This window comes from Eufriesea mexicana, unplaced genomic scaffold (assembly GCF_001483705.2).
Source record: "Eufriesea mexicana isolate 0111107269 unplaced genomic scaffold, ASM148370v2 scaffold739, whole genome shotgun sequence".
Lineage (NCBI taxonomy): Eukaryota > Metazoa > Arthropoda > Insecta > Hymenoptera > Apidae > Eufriesea > Eufriesea mexicana.
Window position 1 is genome coordinate 646,852 of NW_016908892.1, and position 23,603 is coordinate 670,454.

Here is a 23,603-nt window from a genome sequence, read left to right on the forward strand (position 1 = left end):
ATGAAAAGTATCAACTTAATACTATTTCAGACCTGTCTAACTTCACGAGAATTATCTTTTCTATTTCCGTAACTTCTGCTGGATAAAGGAGAATCAGATCGCCAACGTTCTTCATTTTCATTACTGTTACGAGTTCTGCGATTACCCGAATATCTTTTACCATGTTCATCGCGATTTTTACTTCCACTTTCACTTTCTTTTCTACCATGGCCAGCTGCTCGATTACGGTGACTATCGCTTTTATGACTACGATTGGAATGAGAATCACGATCTTCACTATGCTCTCTCTCTTGATCCCGTTCCCAACCCCCTTGATTGGGAGATCTAAGGTGTAAGGATAATATTTTTATTCAATCTATAATTTCTTATTACTAATAAAATAAAAAATCTTTTACAGAATTCACCTATTTGTTACATCCTGTTCAGCCAATGCTTCTTTTACTTTTTTAGGTACATACAATTGTTGCTCTGGTTTCTTAGATTTTCTTCTTGAATCTCCAAAATTACTATTCTGAGAAGAACCTTGTGCCTGTTCAATATTTGTAATGCTTCTGTAGTTAATATTTAGATCATTTAGCTTGTCTGTTACATTTTCAACTTGAGATGATGGTGGACTATTTTGCATTTGGTTGGATCTATTGAGTTGTGACTGCTTTAATCGATGTTGGACGGAGCTTGACTTAGGTTTCTCCTGTGAAATATTTTCATTATCTAAATCATCTGTAGATCTTCCCGATTTTCGAAGAGGTCCACTTCCTGGCCTATATAAAGCTTGAGATGCTCTATTTGCTCCACCACGCATTCCCATCGATCTATCCTTTTCTAATTTTGAATTATCTGAAAACAAAATTTATCTTCTTATTATTTATTTATTAATTTTATTATAAATGATAACAAATTTTAACAAATTAAAAATTCATTTAAAAATAAAATTAGTTTTATATTTACTTTAATTATACATTATATTCATTTATATAACATTAGCTTCATTTAATTTAAGATACATACAAAACTGAAAATAAAATGTTAAATGAAATCATCAGGACATCATCACTACTTAAACTAAAACAAATTTATGAAAAAATAACATAATAAAATTGTTAAATATTATACAATAATAATCCAAAATAAGTTTTATAGAGAAATATAGATAATTCATATCACAAAACAAAGAGAAACTACATATATTTTTCTTTTTTTCATGCAAACATGAAAGTTCTGTAAATAAGTTACATATATTAGTTATAAATAAATTTTTATCACAAGAATCATGAAAAAATAGTTACTATTATACCTATAATGTCTATACTTTTAATAGTCTTTATATATTCAGTATTTAGTAGAGTAAATGACAGGTCATATATGAGTATTCATATGCGGTAATTAAATACTACTATTATTTAAATATAATACTCTGCTTAAGTGCAATAACTTAATAGTGATTGTTGACACTCTTGACAGTAACTGCAGTTGCTATCAATCTAGGAGAATTAGAGGTAATAGTTATATAACCTCCTGCTGTTTGAAATAAATTTATAATTTCTAGAGATGTCTAGCAGAAATTAAAATATATGCTAAGTTTACTTCTTACTCTAGTTAAATTTCACAATATATCACAGCATATTAATTCCCGCTGTATTTTTAGGTTAGCTTGTTTAGTGAGGTTAGTTCTGTAAATGTACCCAACAGAATTGAAAGGGGACATACATGATTATTAATTACGTACACACAAAATATAATCATGGGATTGCAAATTAGGATACTTATAGTATTCAGTAATATAGTTTTTTTTAAAGTACCTTGTAAAAATCCTCCCCACTTTCTGCGTCCTTTGTCGCGGTTCGCCATATTGAAGTATAATCATATCCAAATTTTTTTAAATCGGGAAATTCGAATTTACTTCTAATCATGTATTTAGTTGATATACACGTATTAGTATCAACATTTAACTAAATTTAATAAATAGTAAGAAATATTTAGGAAACAATACTATTATTATTACTAAAAAATAAATTATTGAGATATACTTATCTAAATATTTTATTATTTTAATAAGTAGTAAAAATTTGTAACAAATATAGTTTTCAAATATAAAATATAATTTCAGTTAAAAGAATTTAATAGTATAGCTTATTGTACTGTTAGGTAATTTTTGTAACTGTTTATTCAAACAAAATGAAATGAACTTTTTAAAATTTATCGCAATTAAGTAGGACATATTTCATAATATATAATATGCAATGACATGAAAGTTAAATAAATTGATACACTATTTACAGGTACAGATTTGATAACTTTTCAACAATATTATTCCAGATAATTATTTAAAAAAGAGATAACATCTCTAATAATGTACTCAACAGACACTTATACATATGCATATATACTTAGTATTATATATGTAAACTAATTTGTGTTTTCTTTATAAAAAATTAAGGTTCTTTTATGTTTTTACTGAATATACAAAAATAATTTTATAAACTTACGATTAAAGAAATACTAGGGACTATGGACTTTAGCGCCATATTATTTAGCTAGACATTTAGTGTATTTTATGAATATGTTTCTATTAGATATTTTTGGAAGAAAATTAAGTAATTATAGTTATTGTCAATTATTATATATAAGATGAAAATAAAACAGACTTTTATGAAATATAATACATTGAAGTTATTCTCAAAAAAAGTGTTAGTATAGCAGTCTATAACCTTGATATATTTGTTTCTAAATCCTCGTTTTTTCTGGTCAAATGTTTATTCCGTTTGTTAATATTAATCGTACGTTAACGACCGCTGCAAGATGCAAACGGCGGGTTGTTGTGACAGGTCTTGGAGTAGTGTGTCCTCTTGGAGTTGGTGTACAAAATGCATGGCAAGCTCTTATTAACTCCAAATCAGGAATTACTAAATTGACTGACCCAGAGTATGACAAATTACCTTGTAAAGTCGGTAAGAACTTTTTATATCTTTATTTTTTTCTAAATAAATAAATGTAAGTTAAAATAGTTCATATTTTATAATAAATTTTACATATATATATATGTATCTTAATAGGTGCATTAGTACCAAAAGGAAATAATCCTAATGAATTAAATATAGATTCATATTTTACAAAAAGTGAATTACGCACAATGTGCCCTGCTACTGCCTATGCTTTAATAGCTACAGAAGAAGCATTAAATAATGCAAATTGGAAACCAAAAGATGAAAGTGATAAACGAGATACAGGAGTAGCAGTAGGAATTGGGATGATAGATTTGGTCGATGTATGTGCTACATATGAGGCTTTAAAAAAAGGATATAATAAAGTTAGTCCCTATTTTGTACCAAGAATATTGCCAAATATGGCTGCAGGACAAATTAGTATTAAATATGGTTTTCGTGGTCCAAATCATTCTGTATCAACAGCATGTGCAACTGGAGCACATGCAATTGGTATTATAAGTTTTACCAAAAAACTAAGAAAAAATTTCCAGATTTATTATAGTCAAGAAATTATTTATTTCTAGGGGATGCATTTCGATTTATTCGTGGAGGAGAAACAAGTGTAATGATATGTGGTGGAGCAGAAGCATGTATCAGTCCTCTTGCTATAGCTGCTTTTTGTAGACTTAGAGCATTAAGCACCAACAAAAATGATTTTCCATATGAAGCATCAAGGCCATTTGATAAGGACAGGGATGGTTTTGTTATGGGAGAAGGTGCTGCTATACTAGTGTTGGAAGAATTAAATCATGCCCTTGAAAGAAAGGCTAATATTTATGCAGAAGTGTTAGGATATGGTTTATCTGGTGATGCAACACATTTAACTGCACCCAGTGAAGATGGTACTGGTGCAATATTAGCTATGGACAGAACAGTGAAAGATGCTGGAATAGAAATTGTGGATATAACTTTTATTAATGCACATGCAACTTCAACTCCTTTGGGTGATAGCATTGAATTAAAAGCTATAGAATCGTTTATGGGACAACATAGTAAAAACGTAACTGTCTCTAGTACAAAAGGTGCTCATGGTCATTTATTAGGTGCAGCAGGAAATTTAGAAGCTGTTTTTACTATTTTAGCAATAAAAGAAGGTGTAATTCCACCAACATTAAATTTGCATAAGTTAGATACAGAAACGTGCTTAAATTTTGCTCCTAATGTAACAAAAAATTGGAATACAACATCTAGACGTGTAGCTTTAAAAAATGCTTTTGGTTTTGGAGGAACAAATGCATGCTTATGCTTTGCACAATATAACCAATAAGTTGATTTGATTGAAATAAATTGCATACTTTAAAACTATTTTTAGAAAAAGCATAATAATACATAACATAATTTGAGCTAGTCATCCATTAATGTACATCAATTTATTTTCAATGTACATTAATTTATATTTATTACATATATTGCATCTAAAGAAAGCCAATATGCATAATTTTACTTTTTTATAATAAAGCAAAGCGTGATTCCATTTAATCGCATTTAAAACTGCAGCTAGAATATAATAGCTTCAATATTTTTAATATTTTTATGTAATATATAATACAAAAGTCGTGTGATATATTGCGTAAAAAACACATTTTTTATATTATATTGTTGTACAAAACTGTACAGTTGTAAAAAGATCTAATTTGGAATAATATAATACATAATGGAATGGAATATTTATTTTGTATTAATTTTTAATATTTTCCGGCCATATCATTATTACAACATTTACATTCATTTTGCAGAAAAATGAAAACCAAATCTCGGCTTTCAAAAAAATAAAATTCTCTTAAAATTATATAGTAATTTATACAACAATTACTTGCTACATGCAATTCATCGTAATTTGTCATGTTTTTATAACTCAACATGCTCACAAAAATCATTTGATTACACAAGTACATAGAAATCAGTCTCATTTAATTCCGATTACTGACAATATTTGTGCATTAATTGATAATTTATATTTTTTTGAATCCAGTTTTCAAAATTAACATTTGATTATATATTCTGATTTCATTCATTAACAATTATATTTTCATCTACAAATGTCTTTTATTTTTATACATTCAGCTGCGTAAAAAACAACAAAATTCAAGGCATAATTGTTTCTTGGTACCTCTAGTTTATTAGATGCAATTCTTTGCTTACAGATAAACCATACCATATGATGTTCTTACGATGTACATCTCCAACGATATTTTATTCACATAGGAAGGTTGACATCCACTGACAACAGTTATCCGAAATACATCTATTGTACTCCTGTTTCTCTACTGACAGTAAATCATTGTAAAACAGAAAGATTGTATCCTATTAAGTAACTGTACCTAGTAGGAATTCTTAATTAGGAATGGTAAAGGGTTTGGGATGGCTGCATAAAATAGCAAAACGTTTTCTTAATGTTTGACGAAGTTCTTGCCGTTTTTCAAGAACTTGGCACATTCGAGATTTAAATTCCAATACTTCTTCAGCTGGAATATAACTTTCTTTTTCTTCATCCCCTGATAAACAAGAATCCTAGAAACAAACGAATATTAGGTATGAAAGCAAAGCTATAGATGAAGCCTCAAATTATAACAAATTATGTCCTTACTTCTAACATTTGTGTAAGTGTTAAACCCCCACCCCTTTCTTTTAATAATGAGATACTAGAACTGGAATGAACAAGTTTATCAGATGGCCGACAATCTCTCTCATGATTACAACATCCATCACTACAAGCTGCTTCCGATCCTTCTGGAGTACTAGGGAGAGAAGAACTACTAATATTATGCTCTGACGAATAACCACAATCCTGTGATGATTGTTCACTCGAAGAACGACTTTTTCTTTTCGAGATTGACAATTCAAAACGTTTCTTCATTTCTATCCACATGTTGCATTTCTTACTTGGCTTTTCAATCCAAGCATCTACTATTTCTTTAGTCATAGGATCTTTGCAGTCTTCTAAATTATGCCAATGGTCATTTCCAATTTTTTCCGGAAGATCCTGTATATTAAATAACATTTAAATCTTATAACGCACGTTAAAAAATATACAGAACATGTATTGATACATTAAGTTCTTACCTTACACGACTCGCAGGCATCAAACAGTTCTTCTTCAGAAAGATTCTTAACAGGCATATTACTCTTCTTTGTTTGATTTATAAGGATTTTAGCCTTTGATTCAGAAGAACTTCTTTTAATTGTATTTTTTTGCATATTTGGCGATTTTTTAGGAGATGCTAATTGTGATTGACTCTGTGACCGTGATATACTAGATTTGGATTTTTTTACACAATCTGGGCATTTACATGTAGGTGGTCCCTTATTTTTTGGATCTAATACTTGTAACTAAAATAAGCAGAAAATAATCATATATATTTACATATAGTTACAAAAAATTATATAATAATAATCTGTTTACCTTATGTTGATCTATATTTTGCGTTGTGGGTTTTGAATCCGCACAAACACAAGATGTGTCACTATTACCATTTTGTCTTTTGCTCGAGCACTAATAATAATTAATTTATGTAAGAATATGAAATACACAGACTTAAAAAATTTGATTTACGAACGATAACGTACATCACATGTATCTTCTTTCTCTTCTGTCTCATACCGTCGTTCTTTCTTCTTTTTGCGTTTTAAACGTAACTTTTCTCGTCGTTGTTGTTTTGCTATTTCTTCTTTTGTTAACTCTTCATAGAGAAGTTCTAACTGAGAAACACCTTGTTTAACTTCTACAGCCATCTGTGAAGAATCATATAAGCATTTACAAATAACTCTATTAATTTAACAACATTTTACAAATTCTATCAACTGTACTTGAAAATTCCTAGACAATGCATCTACTGCAACAGCAGCTAATACTTTGCATACAGTTTCTTCTTCTTTTAATCGTCTATAAATTCTATGCAAACGTTCAGTAATACACATTCCTAAACATATAAGTACCTCTTCCTGAGCAATTTCTAACGTTTTCGCATGTCGTTCCCTAAAATTTAAAGATTATTTTACAACTGATTCTGAAAATAAACTTATGGACCACAATATTTTGAAATTCTATACCTTCCCATGAGTTCTGGTTGTATACGTTCCATAAGCTTATCCATAAACATGTCATCTACAGGTATATGTATATGCCTACCACGTATACACCGTTTAATTCCATCATATAAAGATGCAACATAGTCTTTTTCCTTTTCTGGTTCAGGCTCTGTTGTTAACAGAGAAAATGCCAACAATACCTTTGTACGACATTCACCACAAAATCTGTAATAGTAGATGTGATACAAAATTTTTATAAATAATAATAAAAATTTATGAACTCACCGATGTTTCTGTAAATATGTATCCAAAGTAGCTTCAAGAGTACTACTTTTTATCACAGCAAATCCTAACCGACATACAAACTTCATACAATCCCATACTTCTTTCCATGCACTTGGAGGAGGTCTCATACGTTGAATTTCTAATGAATGGAGTGCACATCTTCGTGATTTCTTATTTCTAGGTTGACCTTCAACTAAACTGTTTAACCTAGTACTATAGCAAATATTAAAATTGTTACATATATATATAAAAGTAATATACATATTCATATTTATTTAATTACCTATGCCCCTGCAACATTGTACAAAGCAGCTGTGGTGACTTTAAAACATCATCCTTTATTGATAACAAACCTTCAGGTGTAATTACCATTGGATCTAATGCTGGATGTCCTGATTTCATAAGGTCATGGAATAATCTTTCAACACTAGATATGTAAAATACTATTTAATATAAGAAATTAACATATTTACTGTGTATACAGATCTTACTTAAATATTTTATTATACCTTCTTCTACAACCAACACATGGTACTGCTTGACCTAAGATTGCAAGCATATCCTTGCATGTTACTTTAAATGAAGCTTTAACTTCTTCTTTTGTAAGCATATTAAGTTTTCTGGTAAATTCATCAAGCTCTTTACCACAAACTAATGGACTATCACAGATTGCTCCCAAATCACTTATGTCCATAACCATCTATAGAAAAATAAATACTACATTATATGATTAAATTCATTTTTATATTGAACCTAAATACTTGTAAAAAAAAAATCTCTAATTTAATACATTTCAAATAAATATAATATGCTTAAAATGTATTGAAGTATAATTATATTTAAAATTTATGATATAACAAGTATATATGTACACTTTTAGATAAAAGAAGTAAACTATAGGTAATTATTAAACAGAGAGAATAAAATATGTTAAAAAATAAATATATTTTAATTAAATTGCATCTTTTTCCCTATTTATATTTGTTTATGTATAAAATAATGACATATTATATTATTTGTATCAATGAATTTATTGTTCAAGTTCTTGTTTCATTCATTGTTCGATTGTATATAATCAAAGTTCAAAAAAAAACAAATCATTTTGACATTCTTTTCTATAAAAAGAAAACAAATGTTCTTAAAATCATAATAATCGCGTTTATGCAAATGAAGATCGCAGAAATTATCACAAAAACTTCAATCCCGTTAAGTATGAACAATCAACAACTATTAAGAGAGATACAGATATCAAACATAATACTCTAAATTAGTTGTGGTACAAGCATGCATTCATTGCTACGTTTAGGTTAAGTTAGAAATATCATAGGATACCATTACGTAAGTCCTATCGAGGTTTCCGCTTTTAATACTCAAAAACTGTAGTTAAAAAAAAAAAGATAACAGACAAAAATTATAGTCACCTTAAGATTCTCATCGACAAACAGCATTTGTCTTCGCATCAACTTGTACGAATGTTCTTCATCCCAAAGGTTCACTAACTTCGCCATCGCTGTTGAATTTCTCTATTAATAACAATTATATATACGACAATGTTCAATCTCGAAAGGCGTTATGATACACGACCACAAATAATTGTAATTCACTGCCACGATTATACCAGAAAAATAAGTATACGGTATCATACGCCTGCCATTTGCAACGAGTGGTTTCTCACTTCCGCCCTGCGTGCATTGTCCCGCCTCCCTCTCTAAGCGTCATCTTATCCTTATTTTAAAAAGATCGTAGAGTAGAAATCATGTGTATTGGACACTGATGTACACTTTTTGCCGACACTTTTAAAAAATCGTAACTCATTTCTAATCTTTCTCGTACATGTAACGACGTTAAATAAATTAAATGGTATTTTCAAATTTCAAGTGTATCTGTAATTGTAACATAATTTTTGTCTTTTTTTTCTTACAATAATACACAATCTTTATCTTTTTTCTTTCACGATAGTACTCTTTCGCTTCTTCTCTTGCAGAATAGTAAGTTTAACGCTTATTGTTAGTTACTTTAAGAGACTTTGAATAATTATGATCTTTTCTTTAATTGCATATATTTCTAGTTTTCTCCAAAGTATTTATCTGGCCCAAAGTACTATTATACACACTATTTATATCATAGAACAAAAATCTGGTTACAACGAATAATATTTTTGTTTTAATTAATCCTAGTTTCTTTTTAAAATGTTTTTATGCACTTATTAATCATAAAATATAACTCATAATATAATACATAAAAAGAAATTAAAATATAACGCAAAGGCATATATTTAAATATTTTCATAAAGTTCATTTATTTTTGTAAAATATTAAATTATTACTAAAATAAAAAGTGTTTAATGCATCTAACAAAAATTTATACAGCCCGCCGATTTATTTGAGCACATCTACTTTTGATGTATCATAGGGCAGTAGCATGGCAGTAGTAAGAAGTGTTTCGAAATATTCTCAGAATTTTCCATACAATACGTCTTCTATTTATTTTTCCTTCATAACAGAATTTTATAGAAAATATTTTAATAGACCATATATAAATTCAATAATTTTTAATTTAAGTTTTTTATATGTAGTTTAAATTTTATCTACATTCCAAACAAAATTGTTAATAAAGCTATGTTTTCTAAGTATATTTGGTTATTACCATTATTTGTATCTATTTTAATATGCTCAAATAATTATTTAAATGACATTAAACTTAATTTCGTTGACAAGTGGTTAAATATTATTAAAAATTTTTATTTGGATCTAAATAAAAAATCAAATTTAGAATTGAATGTAGGCATAAATCAAAAAGTATTTACCACAACAGAACTTAAAAAATATACAAATTTGAAAGACGGTTTATACATTTCAATATTAGGTCATGTTTTTGACGTTACAAAAGGTGCAAAACATTATGGTCCTGGTGCAACTTATCATGCATTTACTGGTATAATTTATAATAAAATATATATCTGTCATTATATTGTAAAATATATATTCATATTATATTCATGTATTTGCAGGACGTGATGCATCTTTAGCATATATCACTGGAAAATTTAATGATGAAGGCTTAACAGATGACATTTCTTCATTATCTATTGAAGAAGTTAAAGGACTGAACGAGTGGCTCAAATTTTACAATAAAAACTATATTTATAAGGGTATATAGAAAATAATTGAATATTAAGAGATTATTTTATTATCATCCTCTTTTTTAATAGGAAAATTAAATGGCAGATATTATAATAAAGATGGTTTTCCAACTGAAGAATCTCATAATGTGCAAAATATGATAAATCAATTTGAAAAAGGACTTAGAAAAATATTTCCTCCATGTAATATAGAATGGAAGGCAGATTCTGGAACTGTAGTATGGTGTACTAAAAAAAGGTAAATATAATATATAAAAATATTAAATGTAATTAAAATTAATGCTATGTCTTTTTAGTGGAGGAATAGAAAGAGATTGGATTGGTGTACCAAGAATGCTCTTTGAATCTTATTCTCCTGAAAAATATACTTGTGTTTGTGTTGAACTCGATAGTAAAGAATATAAAGAGAATAAATATATGCTCAGAGAATATGCACAATGTCCGAAAACCTCAATAAAATGTGCTGTAAAAACAGAAAACTAATAGTTAAAAAGTTTATTTAAAAATTCATAAAATAGTTTATTATTGCTTAAAATGCATTTCATTTTACTAAACATATATATATTTTTATATATTAATGAATATATTAGAAAATAAATATTGAACATTCAAACACTATATAATATACAAGATACTGTAATATAAATGCATTAGAAAATCTTAATTGACTAAAAATATACATAGCATTAAGAATCTTCGAAATTAATATGTTCACGAATTATATTGCTTCCATTATAACATTATAATTTTAATTGTTATTTTAATATAAATTTTTTTTACTAATATAAAATTTTATTAATACCGTTTCCTTTATTATAAGAGTACAGATTTAATCATTAATTTATTGAACACAAAATACTGCTTTCTTAATATTTCCTTACAATTTCCTTATTGTATAATTAGATGTAGTTATAAATACATCTTTTGCTACTTTCAATAATCATATAAAAAATTAAAAAATTATCATAAATGAACTGTAAAATTTTGTTAGAGAAAAAAAGATAATTTTTTAAGTGTTTTCTACTTTAATTATAAAAAAAATTTGTAATACATCTTAATATTTTCACATCCTGTCACTTTGCTTCACTGTCAACTTTTGCAGGTGATTCTGATCTAATACCATTTAATTTTTCAAGCAACATTTGCATAGATGCACGCCTTTGTTTGAAATTAATTTTTGATCCAAATACACTTTTAATTTTTGCTCTTCTTTTCCTTAACTTAGAATCAGTAGGTTTTTCCTGAAATTGTATCATACGTTTATACCTTTTTACACTCATGTATGTAATAAATTCATTTGCATCATCTTTTTCTTCATAAATTGTTTCCAAATTATTTAATCTTCTTTTTAAATTTTTATTTAAATAATATTCTTTAAAATTTGTTCTTTCTGTTTGTTGCGATTTATTTCTTTTACTGATATCCTCCACTTCTGAATAACTTCTTTTCCTTGGTCTTAAACTGCACCTAATATATATATGTATATATATATATATACACATATATGTATATAAAATACATAATAAAATAAAAATTTATTTATTACAACAATGATTCTATATTGTAAATACTTATTTACCTTCTATTAAGATTATCATTAGATTCATCTTTTGGGATTTCTTTTGTGAATATTCTTGTATTTTTTGTAGGTGATAAATTTGTATTTACTGTAAGCATTTCTAAGCCTGCCATTACTGCAGGTAAATTAGTATCGGCTGTACCACATGTTTCATCTCTGAAAAATATTAAATAGGATTATATTACACTGTTTTCATAAAAATATTTGTAACACAACTTATAATAATTCTTACTGGAATATATAAATAATCTGTGACTAAATTATTGAAAATTATTACACTACATAATAAATAAATATAAATATCTTTGCACGTGTGAATAACAACTTAAATAATATTGTTTGTTAGAAAACTTACAGTATTTCGAATTGTGTTTTGTCCATTTGTAAAATTTAAATATGTATTTACTCATTTACAAATTACATACAAATATTAGTCACTTATAATCATAATTGAGCATCTTCACGAAAATCAGTTGTTATAGGAACTTTAAAAATATAATACATGTAGCATATTCATATATGCTTTAATTCTTTAATACTTAAGAACTGTAAAAAAGATTATTGAAATCTAATATAAAGTGGAACATTCACTAAGCTTTCAAAGTTTAAAATTGATGCTACAAGTTATAGCGGAAACTACGCATTATATATAGTACTTGTTTATTATACGGTAAAGAAAATGTTGAAAATAACACCTTTCTAACAACACAACTATAAACAATGAAATTTTAATACTTCGTAGTTCTTTTTAACTGTATTAATCTTATCTTGCACTACCAAACTTTAACACCTAAAGCAACAGCGCTCTCATAGGTTAAACTCGCAATTCTTACCAACCAATAATTGTATAGAAACATCAAGCATTAAGTTTCTATAGACGTTTCTATAGTATTCACATGGAAATACTGCTTTCAATACATTAAAATGTCAAACATATTTGACATTTTAACTTGACAAAATATATAAATAAATACATGTTAATGAAAAAAAGTAGTGGAATTATATTAATGGAAACATGAAGAAAGAAAGAACGGCCGATAATAGTCGACCATATAAATTATAAGTATCTCCAAGAATTTTATAATGTAAACAAAAATTTCTAATCACAGTTGATATTTCAATAAACAAAGCTTCACGTAATTCTACTAATTAATTTCAATAATAAACACTGAATATCTGTGAAGAAATGTATAAATATGTAATTTTATTCTATTCTTATACTATTACATTAAGGTTATGTTTACAAAACTTTATATCTACAGTTTTTACAACTTTATGACATTAAGTTGTAACTTCTTCACAATAATAAATAAATTTATTTAATATTTTGTATTATTTATTAGTTATATTATATATTATTTAATATTTTCTTTTTATTATACAGCTCATCAAATACTGAGCCTTACAGGTATAAGTTTCCAAAGGAAAAGCATCATTGTAAGTACAATAATTATTGTTAATTGAAATTTTTCTAACTATTGTTTTATAGATATCTATTTCATGTGCAGGGATTTGTAGAATTAACAATTGTTCCACTTAGAGATACATTAAGACTTATAAAACTAAATGCAAAACAATGTAGGATTTATAGAGTATGTTTAAATGACACGTATGAAGCACCATTTCAATATTTTGATCCATTTTTAGATATTTGCCAAGGAGATGGCAAGCAGTAAGTGTTTAAACGTAGTTATATGTAGTATTCTTATATAATGAAAACTTAATACAATGTGATGACATTTTTTCAGACGATCATTAGAATTTTTTTCAAATATGCATTTAGCAGCTGCACAAAGAGTTGATCCAGATAATAATGCAGGAGAATTAGTTGTACAAATTCCACCAGATGCTGCACATTTAGTTGCTGAAGGTAGAAGTTTAAGAATTAGCATTGAGTTTTCTTTAGAACAGCCCCAAGGTGGGGTACATTTTGTTGTTCCAAATTGTGAAGGAACATTAGCAGAGGTATTGTAAATTTGTTACATGTAAAAATTAATCTTATTTATATGAATTTATAATTAAAAATTTTTTTTAGAGAGGTGCACACATGTATACATATAGTTATGAAAATTCTTCAAGATTATGGTTTCCGTGTGTTGATAGTTTTGCAGAACCATGTACTTGGAAATTAGAATTTACTGTTGATGATTCTATGACAGCTGTATCTTGTGGAGACCTTGTAGAAGTTGTATATACTCCAGATATGCGTAGGAAAACTTTTCACTATGTCCTTAATACACCTGCATGTGCGCCAAATATTGCACTTGCAGTTGGGTAAGTTATATAAACTTCATTTGTAGTAAACAGATTTTGTTTGTATATAAAACTACTATTACTTCCAGACCATTTGAGATATTTGTAGACCCATATATGCATGAAGTAACACATTTTTGTTTGCCACAATTATTACCATCACTGAAAGTCTCTGCAAAATATATGCATGAAGCATTTGAATTTTATGAAGAAACATTGTCAAACAGATATCCTTATTCTTGCTATAAACAAGTTTTTGTAGATGAATTAGATGAAGATATAAATGCATATGCTACTATGAGTATTTTAAAGTAAGTATTTGAATATTAAATATTTCAATAATAATTATGTATTAAATGTTTGTTCATTTTTAGCACAAATTTATTACATTCAACTGCAATTATTGATCAAGTTTATGTTACAAAGAAAGCTATGGCACAAGCTGTTGCAGAACAATTTTTTGGTTGTTTCATATCTATGCAAAATTGGTCTGACACGTGGTTACCTAAAGGTATTTCAACATACCTAACTGGTTTATATGCAAAGAAATGTTTTGGAAATAATGAATACAGGGAGTGGATACAATCGGTATATGAAACTTTCTCACTAATATGTATTGATATAGTTTTGTAGAAATTTGGGGCTATAAATATTTTTAGGAATTGCAAGAAGTTGTAAAATATGAAGAACAATTTGGAGGAATAATATTAGATCCTTCTCAGCCACCAGCTCCATTACCTATTACGGCTAATACACCAGCACCTACACCCAGGACTCCAGATCCTGGATTTTATTTTCCAATAAGAAATTTACACACAATGTCTCCAAAATATATTGAAGTGCTTCGTAAAAAAGCACACTTAGTTATTAGAATGTTAGAACATCGAATTGGGCAAGAATTACTTCTACAGGTGTATACTTCTACAAATGCAATGTCACTTTTATTTTAATTTCAAATAAGTAAAAATTTATTTTATTATCTTTCAGGTTTTCAATAAACAGTTATCTCTAGCTGCTAATGCTGCACAACAAAAAATCGATTCTGGGCTTTGGTCGCATATGTTAATTAGTACAAATGTGTTTACAAAAGCAATTTTTACTGTAACTGGTAAAGATATGGCTGTTTTTATAGATCAATGGGTTAGAACTGGTGGACATGCAAAATTTAGTTTAAGTTTTGTATTTAACAGAAAAAGGTATTTATATTATAAATTTTCAAGCAAACAAATTGTATTTCGAATTTAACTTCGGCTTATATTGCAAATTTTTATTATTTATCAACATAAATGTATTACTTAGAAATACAGTAGAATTAGAAATTCGACAAGATACTACAAATCAAAGAGGAATTAGGAAATATGTTGGTCCACTTTTAGTTAATATTCAAGAATTAGACGGCACTTTTAAACATACCTTACAAATTGAAGGTACTGTAGCAAAAGCAGATATAACATGTCACAGTAAAAGTCGTAGAAATAAAAAGAAAAAGATTCCACTGTGTACTGGAGAAGAAGTAGATATGGATCTTTCTGCTATGGAGTAAGTATTATTTTAATATGTTACTATAATTCTAAACTATAATTTAATATTATTTAAGTTAATATTAATGTAATATGATTATGATGTAAACAAATTTTTGTATATAAATTTTTACAGTGATTCTCCTGTGTTATGGATAAGATTAGATCCTGAAATGACACTTTTACGTGCTGTTCAAATTGAACAACCTGATTATCAATGGCAATACCAACTAAGGCATGAAAGAGATGTTACTGCACAATTAGAAGCTATTGAAGCCTTGCAAAATCATGCTACACCAGCTACCCGATTAGCATTGACTGATACTATAGAAAATGAACATTGCTATTATAAAGTTAGATTACGAGCGGCACATTGTTTAACTAAGGTTTCCTATATTTTGAATATTCATATTCTAAAATTATTTATCTATGTGCAGTTTATTTATGTTAATAAAATAACATAGGTTGCTAATGCTATGGTTGCAACATGGGCAGGACCACCAGCAATGTTAGCCATATTCCGAAAATTATTTGGGTCGGCTTCATGTAGACGTATAATTAAACAAAATAACTTTTCAAACTTTCAACATTATTTTTTGCAAAAGGTTTAATTAACATTTATTAATATAGTAAAATATTATATTGTATTTTATATTTTGATAAATTTTTTATGATTTTAGACTATACCTGTAGCCATGGCAGGTTTACGTAATGCTCACGGTATATGTCCGCCAGAAGTTTTAGCCTTTTTGATGGACTTATTTAAATATAATGATAACAGTAAAAATAGATATTCAGATAATTATTATAGGGCTGCATTAATTGAAGCTCTTGGAGCTACAGTTACACCTGTAATTAGTGTGCAGCAAGGGTATAATAAATATTAAAAAAAAAAAATTATTATATTTTTATAATTATATATTAATGTTCTTCTTCAGGACAGCTATTACTGCAGAATCTCTGTCAGTTGATACAAGAGCTATATTAGAGGAAGTAACAAGAAATTTAAATTTGGAAAAATTATTGCCATGTTATAAGTATACAGTTAGTGTTTCTTGTCTGAAAGTCATACGGATTTTACAAAAGTTTGGTCACCTTCCAAGTAATCCTCATCTCTTTAGAGCATATGCTGCATATGGACAATTCATAGGTATACAAGGACTTTTATACTTTCTATTATACACATTAATAATACTATCGTTCATATATTCTTATCATAATTGGTTTAGATGTTAGAGTTGCAGCATTACAAGCATTAGTTGACTTTACTAGAGTAGATGGCAAATGGGAAGATTTAGAATTTTTATTAGATATGATAGAAATGGATCCCCATCCTGGAGTACGACATAGATTAGTGAGACTTATGGTTGAAAACCGACCATTTGAAAGAGCACATAAACATCGATTAGATCGTCCTGAATTGGTTGACCGTATATGGAATTTAATTAAGTATATTAAATTTCAATTGTTATTTATTTCAATCTTTTTATCAAAATCTTTAATATAAACTTATTGATACAGTGGTATGCTTTCTCATGATCCTAAAATTCGATGTGATCTAGTTGATTTATATTACACTTTGTATGGATCAAAACGACCATTCTGCCTTCCTATTCCTGAGCTTGCTGCTATTACTAAACCAAAAAGAACAGGACCTCCAAGTCCAGAACAAGATGTAAGTTACAATGAAAGAAACTTTGCATTATATAAATACCGAAAACAAGTATGACACAAATTATATTTGCTTCAGATAAAACCAAATGTATCACATATAAAACATGAATCATCAATAGTAGAAATCGAAAATGCAAGTGGACCAGGCAAAAGAAAACCTTCTCCACATAGAGAAGTTCCAGGTCCTTCTAATTCAGTTGATTATGGTCCAGAAATAAAGAGACAAAAACAGGTAAAATATATTATGACAAAATAAAACTAGATATTGTTGTCAGTAATCTTAAGCATAAAATTATAATTTTAATTTGTATTTGTATATTAAAAAGGATGATCGAACGCCATCTGTAAATAGTGATGGAAAAGTAAAATCAGAATATTATAGTGATAATTCTGCATCATTACCTGGTATTATGGGGGCACCAGGACCAGTAGGTTTTGAGCCAGGGATGTTTAAAAAAGAAGGAGAGGATCACAAACAAAAAAGTGATTCTGCCAATAAGGTAAAGCATCAAACATTTCTTCAGAAATAAATTAAGTTATTCATTAATATAAACCTCACTAATATATATCATTTATTTTGTAGAATAAGAAAAAGAAAAAGGACAAAAAGAAACATAAACACAAACATAAACATAAACATGATCATAAGCATGGTAAAGATAAAGAGAAAAAAGACAAAGATAAAGATAAAGACAAAGTTAAAGATAAAGAAAAAGATAAAGAAAAAGATAAAACTAAAGATTCTTCAAATTTAAAAATTAAAGAAGAAACTTTAAGCTCAGCCAGTTCCAGTCTCAGTCCAGATGCAACGACTGTTACTAATGAATTTATTTTTCCATAGTAAAATATTGGACAACGTATATAGGCTTTTAAAGCTATCATTGTTTATACCTTATATAATTTTTATATAATTTAAGACCCACATTCTAATACATCATGAACGAGAACGTAAATCATCAATACATGTAAATATGCATTTTTAAATATATTATACAAAAAATATTTTCATTTATTTTGTTAAATAAAATAATTAAAATTAGAACTGTTTTCCTTCTATATAGTATACTATGATTGAATTAATATTTGTCTTTTTTAATGTAAAAGAATAATAGTCATAAATTGGAAAATATAAATATTAAAGATAATTAAAATTGACTTAAATAAGTTTATAAACATATTAAAAGATATGTAACAAAATAAAAAGTTTTATTTTATTTTACTTAAAATTAAAAGGTATTTTAATAGAAAATATAATTCAATAGTAAAACGGTAGTAATCATTTATAGTCATATCAAATTTTTTAACGTTACATCCGACACTAGAGACGCGCTCATATTTAAATACTTCTTACGTATTAACTAGGATGGCGTCTGTGGTGTTGCGGCAATTTCGAAGGGAATAGTGAGTTTTGAAAATTTTGACAACGACCTCGAGAATGGCAGATAATCAACAAAGTAGATTTGAAAAGTCCCTTGGTTTATTAACGACTCGTTTCGTCACTTTATTACAGAAAGCAAAGGATGGCGTCCTCGATTTAAAAGTAGTAAGTGCTTTTATAAAAGCTTAGGTATAAAAAGTTAACCTACTTGCTAGGTTAAGTTGTCGCGGGCGTACACGCCATTTCTAGCTTGCGGGAATTTTGAAATAAGTATCACTAAAGTCAATATTTCAAATCCTTTTATAATATCTTAAAGAACAAAGATTACTTTTATGCTTCAAATTACTCTCATTTAACATTACACAACCAATATGTCGCAAGTTTTAATATCTCAACGTGCTGTCCTACATAACCTATAAAATAGAACACAGATCTTGACTATATTTGATAACATACGATGGTAAATTAATAATGTTATAGGCAGCTGATATTTTAGAAGTTCGGCAGAAAAGGCGAATTTATGATATTACTAACGTTCTTGAAGGTATTGGACTCATTGAGAAGAAAAGTAAAAATAGTATTCAATGGAAGTATGTTTTATTTGTATTCATCATTTATCAAATATTTTGTATATTTCTTTATATTTTTAACATTTTTATTGATGCACTTCTGTATGTCTCATGTAATGTAATATTTTAAATACATCACCAGAGGAGCAGGACCAGGTTGTAATACACAAGAAGTTGGTGAAAAATTAACTGATTTAAAAGATGAAATAAGAAAATTAGAAGATCATGAACAATTATTAGACATGCACACTCAGTGGATTCAACAGAGTATAAAAAATATAGAAAATGATTTGATCAATAGGAAATATGCATATATCACTTATGAAGACGTTAAAGAAAATTTTCCTGATGATTTTGTATTAGGAATTCAAGCTCCTCCTGATACAAAATTAAGTGTACCAAATATAACACAGGTATTTTTTTACTCTCAAAGGAATTTAAATTTAAATAATTTTAAACAAAGATTAAGCACTAAATTTTATTTTGTAACATTGTTATTAGACCTCTGAGGAAGATGATAAAGAAATAAATTATGAAATGTTCCTAAAAAGTAATTCAGGTGAAATTAAGGTATATATGATTCAACCAGAACTAGCTAAAACATACGATAATAAAATATTGGAAATGAGATTACAAGAGGAAGTAAAAGGTACAAAAAGAGGAAAGGAAGAAGAAGAGAAAAAGGAGGAAGCTAATGTTAAACCAAAGAGAAGAGTTGGAAGGTAAAAACAAATTTATAAATTCAATGAAATTTGCTCTATTCGCGTCAAAAATAATAAGATAATATTTCTGACTTGCAAAGAGCATACAATAAATGTCTTGAAAATAGATCTTAAAAGGGGTGAATAGATTTCAAGAAAAAATCTATTCTATTGGTGTAGATCTTACATTTGCATATATTATCTATCAATATAAATTAGTCAATAATTATAATTTAACTACAAATTTTGGTTCATATTTACAGGCCTCCAAAAGGGACCATTAAACCTGATCCTGTTATATCTGATGAAGATGAAGAAGATGATGCAGAATTAATAGAAGCAAAGATAGTACTTCGGGATGTTAGTACATCAGGTGAATAATACTAACTTCTAAAATATAAATATAGTGATCACTCTAATTTTATTAAATTATTAAATTAAATGATATATAATTTCAGATATTGCTCAAAAAGATTTAGAATTATTTGATCAAATTTATTCTGACAGTAAGTAAAAAATTAATGATAAAATTAAAATGGATAAGTAATTATAAATATTGATATAATTTTATAAATTTTATTTTCAGTTTATGGACCATTAGTAAGATTAAGTCCACCACCCAGTGAAAAAGATTATCACTTTAATCTTAGTGAAAATGAAGGAATTTGTGATTTGTTTGATATTACAGCAAAATGAGTAATATGTTGTATAGTTTAAGTGATTGGATGGTTTGGACTGTGCCAATAATATGCAAAATTGCAAAAAAATTTGTTGACAATTTCTGAAGGCTGTTCTATGTATATAATTTTAAAAAATGGATATGAATAATGATCATTGAATACATGCAGTATTTTTTTATTAGTAGAAATAAAAAAAATAATACAGATTATAGAAAAAAATATTTCTAACAGTTAGTTCTGTTGGATCTTTATTTAATTAAACAATAAGAATTCTAAATTTTGACAAATTGTTTATAATCTATGACACGTGATTTCTATAAGTTTATTTACAAATTTTATCCTTGTGTGCATACAAACGAAAATATGTGTTTATTTATAGTGATTGCATATAAGGAAAGTATTAAAAGAAGAAATATTTTTATGATGAGCAAATTAGCATTGTTTTTATAAACTTTGTATATGTCTGATTAAATTACGTAATGTTTTTTTAGGTATTTGTTTACATAAAAATTATTTGAGACAATATAAAATGTACATTCTGTATAATTGTGTGAATTTGATTTTTTAGAATGTTTATGAGATCATCATGGTTTATTGTAAATGAGTACATGTGTACTTGTACTCTTTTTATAATGTATTTTCCATGTTGTATATTATATCTTTGTTACTGCATTCAATGACACTAATTAAGTTTGTGAATATTATAGTTATTTAAGCAAAAATAAACTTAATGGAAACAAGGTACAACTAAAGAGACCAAGAACCCATAATTTACTTTATAATAAAGTCATGTTTCAACACTGTTATATATGTGCTATATAATTATAGAAAAACAGTTTAATCTATAAAGTGTTTTATTTCAAACCTTTTCACATCCTTTTTAAACTATACTGATCAATCTACTCCTTATTTCAAATGTCACTGACGTCAAGCATTCCAATATTATTGTGCTCTCGTTACACATTGTTATCGACATCTTTGATTCATACGTAATTAAAAGACGATGTGTAGTCACTTATATGATATATTAAACTATCGGAAAACTGTACACGAAAGACACGAAATTACCAAGGACAGATAAGAATGGATCGACCAGTTTCGTCATCGTTGGTACTTTTGCGCGTGTCGAATATAAGTCTCGTCTCAACGATTGCCAGTATGTACGTGTTTCCGTAGTAGTGAATCATTTCCAGATGTGTCAACTTTACAGGTTTGGTGTTTCAGACAAATTCGCGGTGCAGCGAATTTCCACGCGTCACATTCAAACAAACCGCGGTAATATTATCAACATTTCAACCCTTTATCAAGGAAAGGTATGAAAAAAAAGATATACGAACAAGAAAATTTATGATGTCCTTTGAAATTGTTGCAATGTTCTAAGTTTCAATGACACTATCGCTTCTAATAGCTTATCAGTGCATTTAAAATGATTTGAAAAATATAATAGATGATATTTCAAGTGACATGTGTAACTTTCTAAAAATTTTTTCAGCTATACGTAAGTACGTAGAAAAAATTATTTCTCTACTTCTGAAACACTGCGCATACTCTTTTGTTTGGCGCGTAGCATCAGTTATTCCGAACTGACTTATTACGTGCTGTGAACAAAAAAGCATGAAATTTATAAAATTTTTTGGAACAAACTAATACTAATATAATAAAAATTGTTTAATTATGTAATGTACGTTAACATACAAACGCACACTAAACAATAGTAGTTTGGATTTTTTATTTGATTGTTCATGTTGAAAATTTCATTTAATTTGTATATACATCATTTCAACGATTTTATAAATATTTATAATTAAAGTTACTTGATAATATCATATTTTACTTAATAATTAAAATTGTTTGTATTTCAGTGATTACTGCAAAAATGCGTATTATTTTTATAAAATTTCGCGAAGTATCGCAAAAGTATCCAGTTGTAAGAGGAATGGCTTCTTATGCTATCATATGGCCGACAGGAAGTTTAATACAACAAAAATTAATAGGAAACGACGAACTAAATTACATACAAGCATTAAGATTTAGTTTATATGGTGGGTTTTTTGTAGCTCCAACACTATATTGTTGGTTAAGATGCTCTTCATACTTTTGGCCAAAATCAGACCTGAAATCTGCAATTACTAAAGTATATTAAAATTAATTAAAATAGTCATGGTTTACGAGATATAATATTAATAATTAATAATATTTTTTTATAGGCTTTAGTAGAACAAGTCACATATAGTCCTGCTGCAATGTGTTGCTTCTTTTTTGGCATAAATTTACTTGAAATGAAACCAGTAGCTGAATGTCTTGAAGAAGTTAAACATAAATTCTGGCCTACTTACAAAGTAAAATATATATGAATAATGTAAAACTTATATTACAAATAATAAAAGAGATTACAAATAATTATCTTTTTTAGGTTGGTGTTTGTGTATGGCCCATTTTACAAACAGTCAACTTTTTTTTGGTTCCAGAACATAATCGTGTTGTTTATGTAAGTTTCTGTAGTTTAATTTGGACATCTTTCCTTGCTTATATGAAAGCTTTGGAAGCAAAGAAGAAACAAAATGATATAAAAAATGACAATAAATTAAGCAATGCTAAACCTTCTAGTCAAGCAGAAGATAAAAGTAAAAAGGTATCAGTTATACGATGAAGATTTATATGAAAATTATTTAGCTCAATTTATTAATTTGTGTACATGCATATGCATATATACATATATATATGTGTGTGTGTGTGTGTGTGTGTGTGTGTGTGTATAAAAAATATACAATACAGCAAGGTCAATTGTAATACTTGTTACCTAAGGTAC

General features: G+C 27.5%; 8 protein-coding genes across 11 annotated transcripts in view; 5 read left to right on the forward strand and 3 right to left on the reverse strand.

The window, feature by feature from the left end:
- The window catches only part of LOC108546631 (telomerase-binding protein EST1A), a 229,031-nt gene extending 227,183 nt beyond the window's left edge, over window positions 1-1,848 (reverse strand). The window contains 3 exon segments of the mRNA XM_017898834.1: window positions 33-324; window positions 405-837; window positions 1,800-1,848. Of these exon segments, the coding sequence (XP_017754323.1) occupies window positions 33-324; window positions 405-837; window positions 1,800-1,848 (774 nt within the window).
- Window positions 1,849-2,657: 809 nt separating this feature from the next.
- LOC108546643 (3-oxoacyl-[acyl-carrier-protein] synthase, mitochondrial) lies at window positions 2,658-4,251 on the forward strand. Its single transcript, XM_017898853.1, has 3 exons — window positions 2,658-2,948; window positions 3,054-3,434; window positions 3,509-4,251. Exons 1-3 carry the CDS (start codon window positions 2,750-2,752, stop codon window positions 4,249-4,251), a joined length of 1,323 nt encoding a protein of 440 aa, XP_017754342.1. The 5' UTR covers window positions 2,658-2,749.
- Window positions 4,252-5,318: 1,067 nt separating this feature from the next.
- LOC108546641 (gametogenetin-binding protein 2-like) lies at window positions 5,319-8,896 on the reverse strand. Its single transcript, XM_017898852.1, has 11 exons — window positions 8,720-8,896; window positions 7,808-7,998; window positions 7,582-7,725; window positions 7,299-7,511; window positions 7,035-7,238; window positions 6,792-6,960; window positions 6,552-6,716; window positions 6,388-6,477; window positions 6,048-6,314; window positions 5,572-5,967; window positions 5,319-5,495 (listed from the first exon to the last, which is right to left on the reverse strand). The coding sequence occupies exons 1-11, from the start codon at window positions 8,804-8,806 to the stop codon at window positions 5,319-5,321; spliced, it is 2,103 nt and encodes a 700-aa protein (XP_017754341.1). The 5' UTR covers window positions 8,807-8,896.
- A 1,020-nt stretch (window positions 8,897-9,916) lies between these two features.
- On the forward strand, window positions 9,917-10,923 carry LOC108546644 (neuferricin). Its single transcript, XM_017898854.1, has 4 exons — window positions 9,917-10,232; window positions 10,309-10,449; window positions 10,510-10,678; window positions 10,737-10,923. The coding sequence occupies exons 1-4, from the start codon at window positions 9,917-9,919 to the stop codon at window positions 10,921-10,923; spliced, it is 813 nt and encodes a 270-aa protein (XP_017754343.1).
- Window positions 10,924-11,513: 590 nt separating this feature from the next.
- Window positions 11,514-12,465, reverse strand: LOC108546628 (uncharacterized). Its single transcript, XM_017898830.1, has 3 exons — window positions 12,375-12,465; window positions 12,020-12,175; window positions 11,514-11,907 (listed from the first exon to the last, which is right to left on the reverse strand). Exons 1-3 carry the CDS (start codon window positions 12,398-12,400, stop codon window positions 11,514-11,516), a joined length of 576 nt encoding a protein of 191 aa, XP_017754319.1. The 5' UTR covers window positions 12,401-12,465.
- An 829-nt stretch (window positions 12,466-13,294) lies between these two features.
- Taf2 (TATA-box binding protein associated factor 2) lies at window positions 13,295-18,383 on the forward strand. Its single transcript, XM_017898831.1, has 19 exons — window positions 13,295-13,307; window positions 13,404-13,456; window positions 13,528-13,691; window positions 13,768-13,984; window positions 14,055-14,293; window positions 14,362-14,583; window positions 14,647-14,860; window positions 14,932-15,183; window positions 15,260-15,468; window positions 15,572-15,811; window positions 15,929-16,178; window positions 16,257-16,397; window positions 16,473-16,663; window positions 16,731-16,942; window positions 17,022-17,241; window positions 17,314-17,467; window positions 17,543-17,698; window positions 17,793-17,966; window positions 18,050-18,383. Exons 1-19 carry the CDS (start codon window positions 13,295-13,297, stop codon window positions 18,305-18,307), a joined length of 3,579 nt encoding a protein of 1,192 aa, XP_017754320.1. The 3' UTR covers window positions 18,308-18,383.
- Window positions 18,384-18,855: 472 nt separating this feature from the next.
- Window positions 18,856-20,810, forward strand: LOC108546635 (transcription factor E2F4). The gene is made up of 7 exons (XM_017898839.1): window positions 18,856-19,009; window positions 19,325-19,434; window positions 19,556-19,826; window positions 19,915-20,135; window positions 20,378-20,487; window positions 20,573-20,620; window positions 20,701-20,810. Exons 1-7 carry the CDS (start codon window positions 18,902-18,904, stop codon window positions 20,808-20,810), a joined length of 978 nt encoding a protein of 325 aa, XP_017754328.1. The 5' UTR covers window positions 18,856-18,901.
- A 910-nt stretch (window positions 20,811-21,720) lies between these two features.
- On the forward strand, window positions 21,721-23,493 carry LOC108546637 (mpv17-like protein). 4 transcript variants are annotated; one of them, XM_017898842.1, is made up of 5 exons: window positions 21,721-21,954; window positions 22,019-22,107; window positions 22,657-22,928; window positions 23,002-23,133; window positions 23,208-23,490. In XM_017898842.1, exons 3-5 carry the CDS (start codon window positions 22,671-22,673, stop codon window positions 23,442-23,444), a joined length of 627 nt encoding a protein of 208 aa, XP_017754331.1. In that variant the 5' UTR covers window positions 21,721-21,954; window positions 22,019-22,107; window positions 22,657-22,670; the 3' UTR covers window positions 23,445-23,490. The 4 variants fall into 4 exon arrangements, with proteins under 4 accessions (XP_017754331.1, XP_017754332.1, XP_017754329.1 ...); XM_017898843.1 differs by having other exon boundaries at window positions 21,721-21,950; XM_017898840.1 differs by lacking the exons at window positions 21,721-21,954; window positions 22,019-22,107 and adding an exon at window positions 22,118-22,292 and having other exon boundaries at window positions 23,208-23,493.
- Window positions 23,494-23,603: the final 110 nt, after the last annotated feature.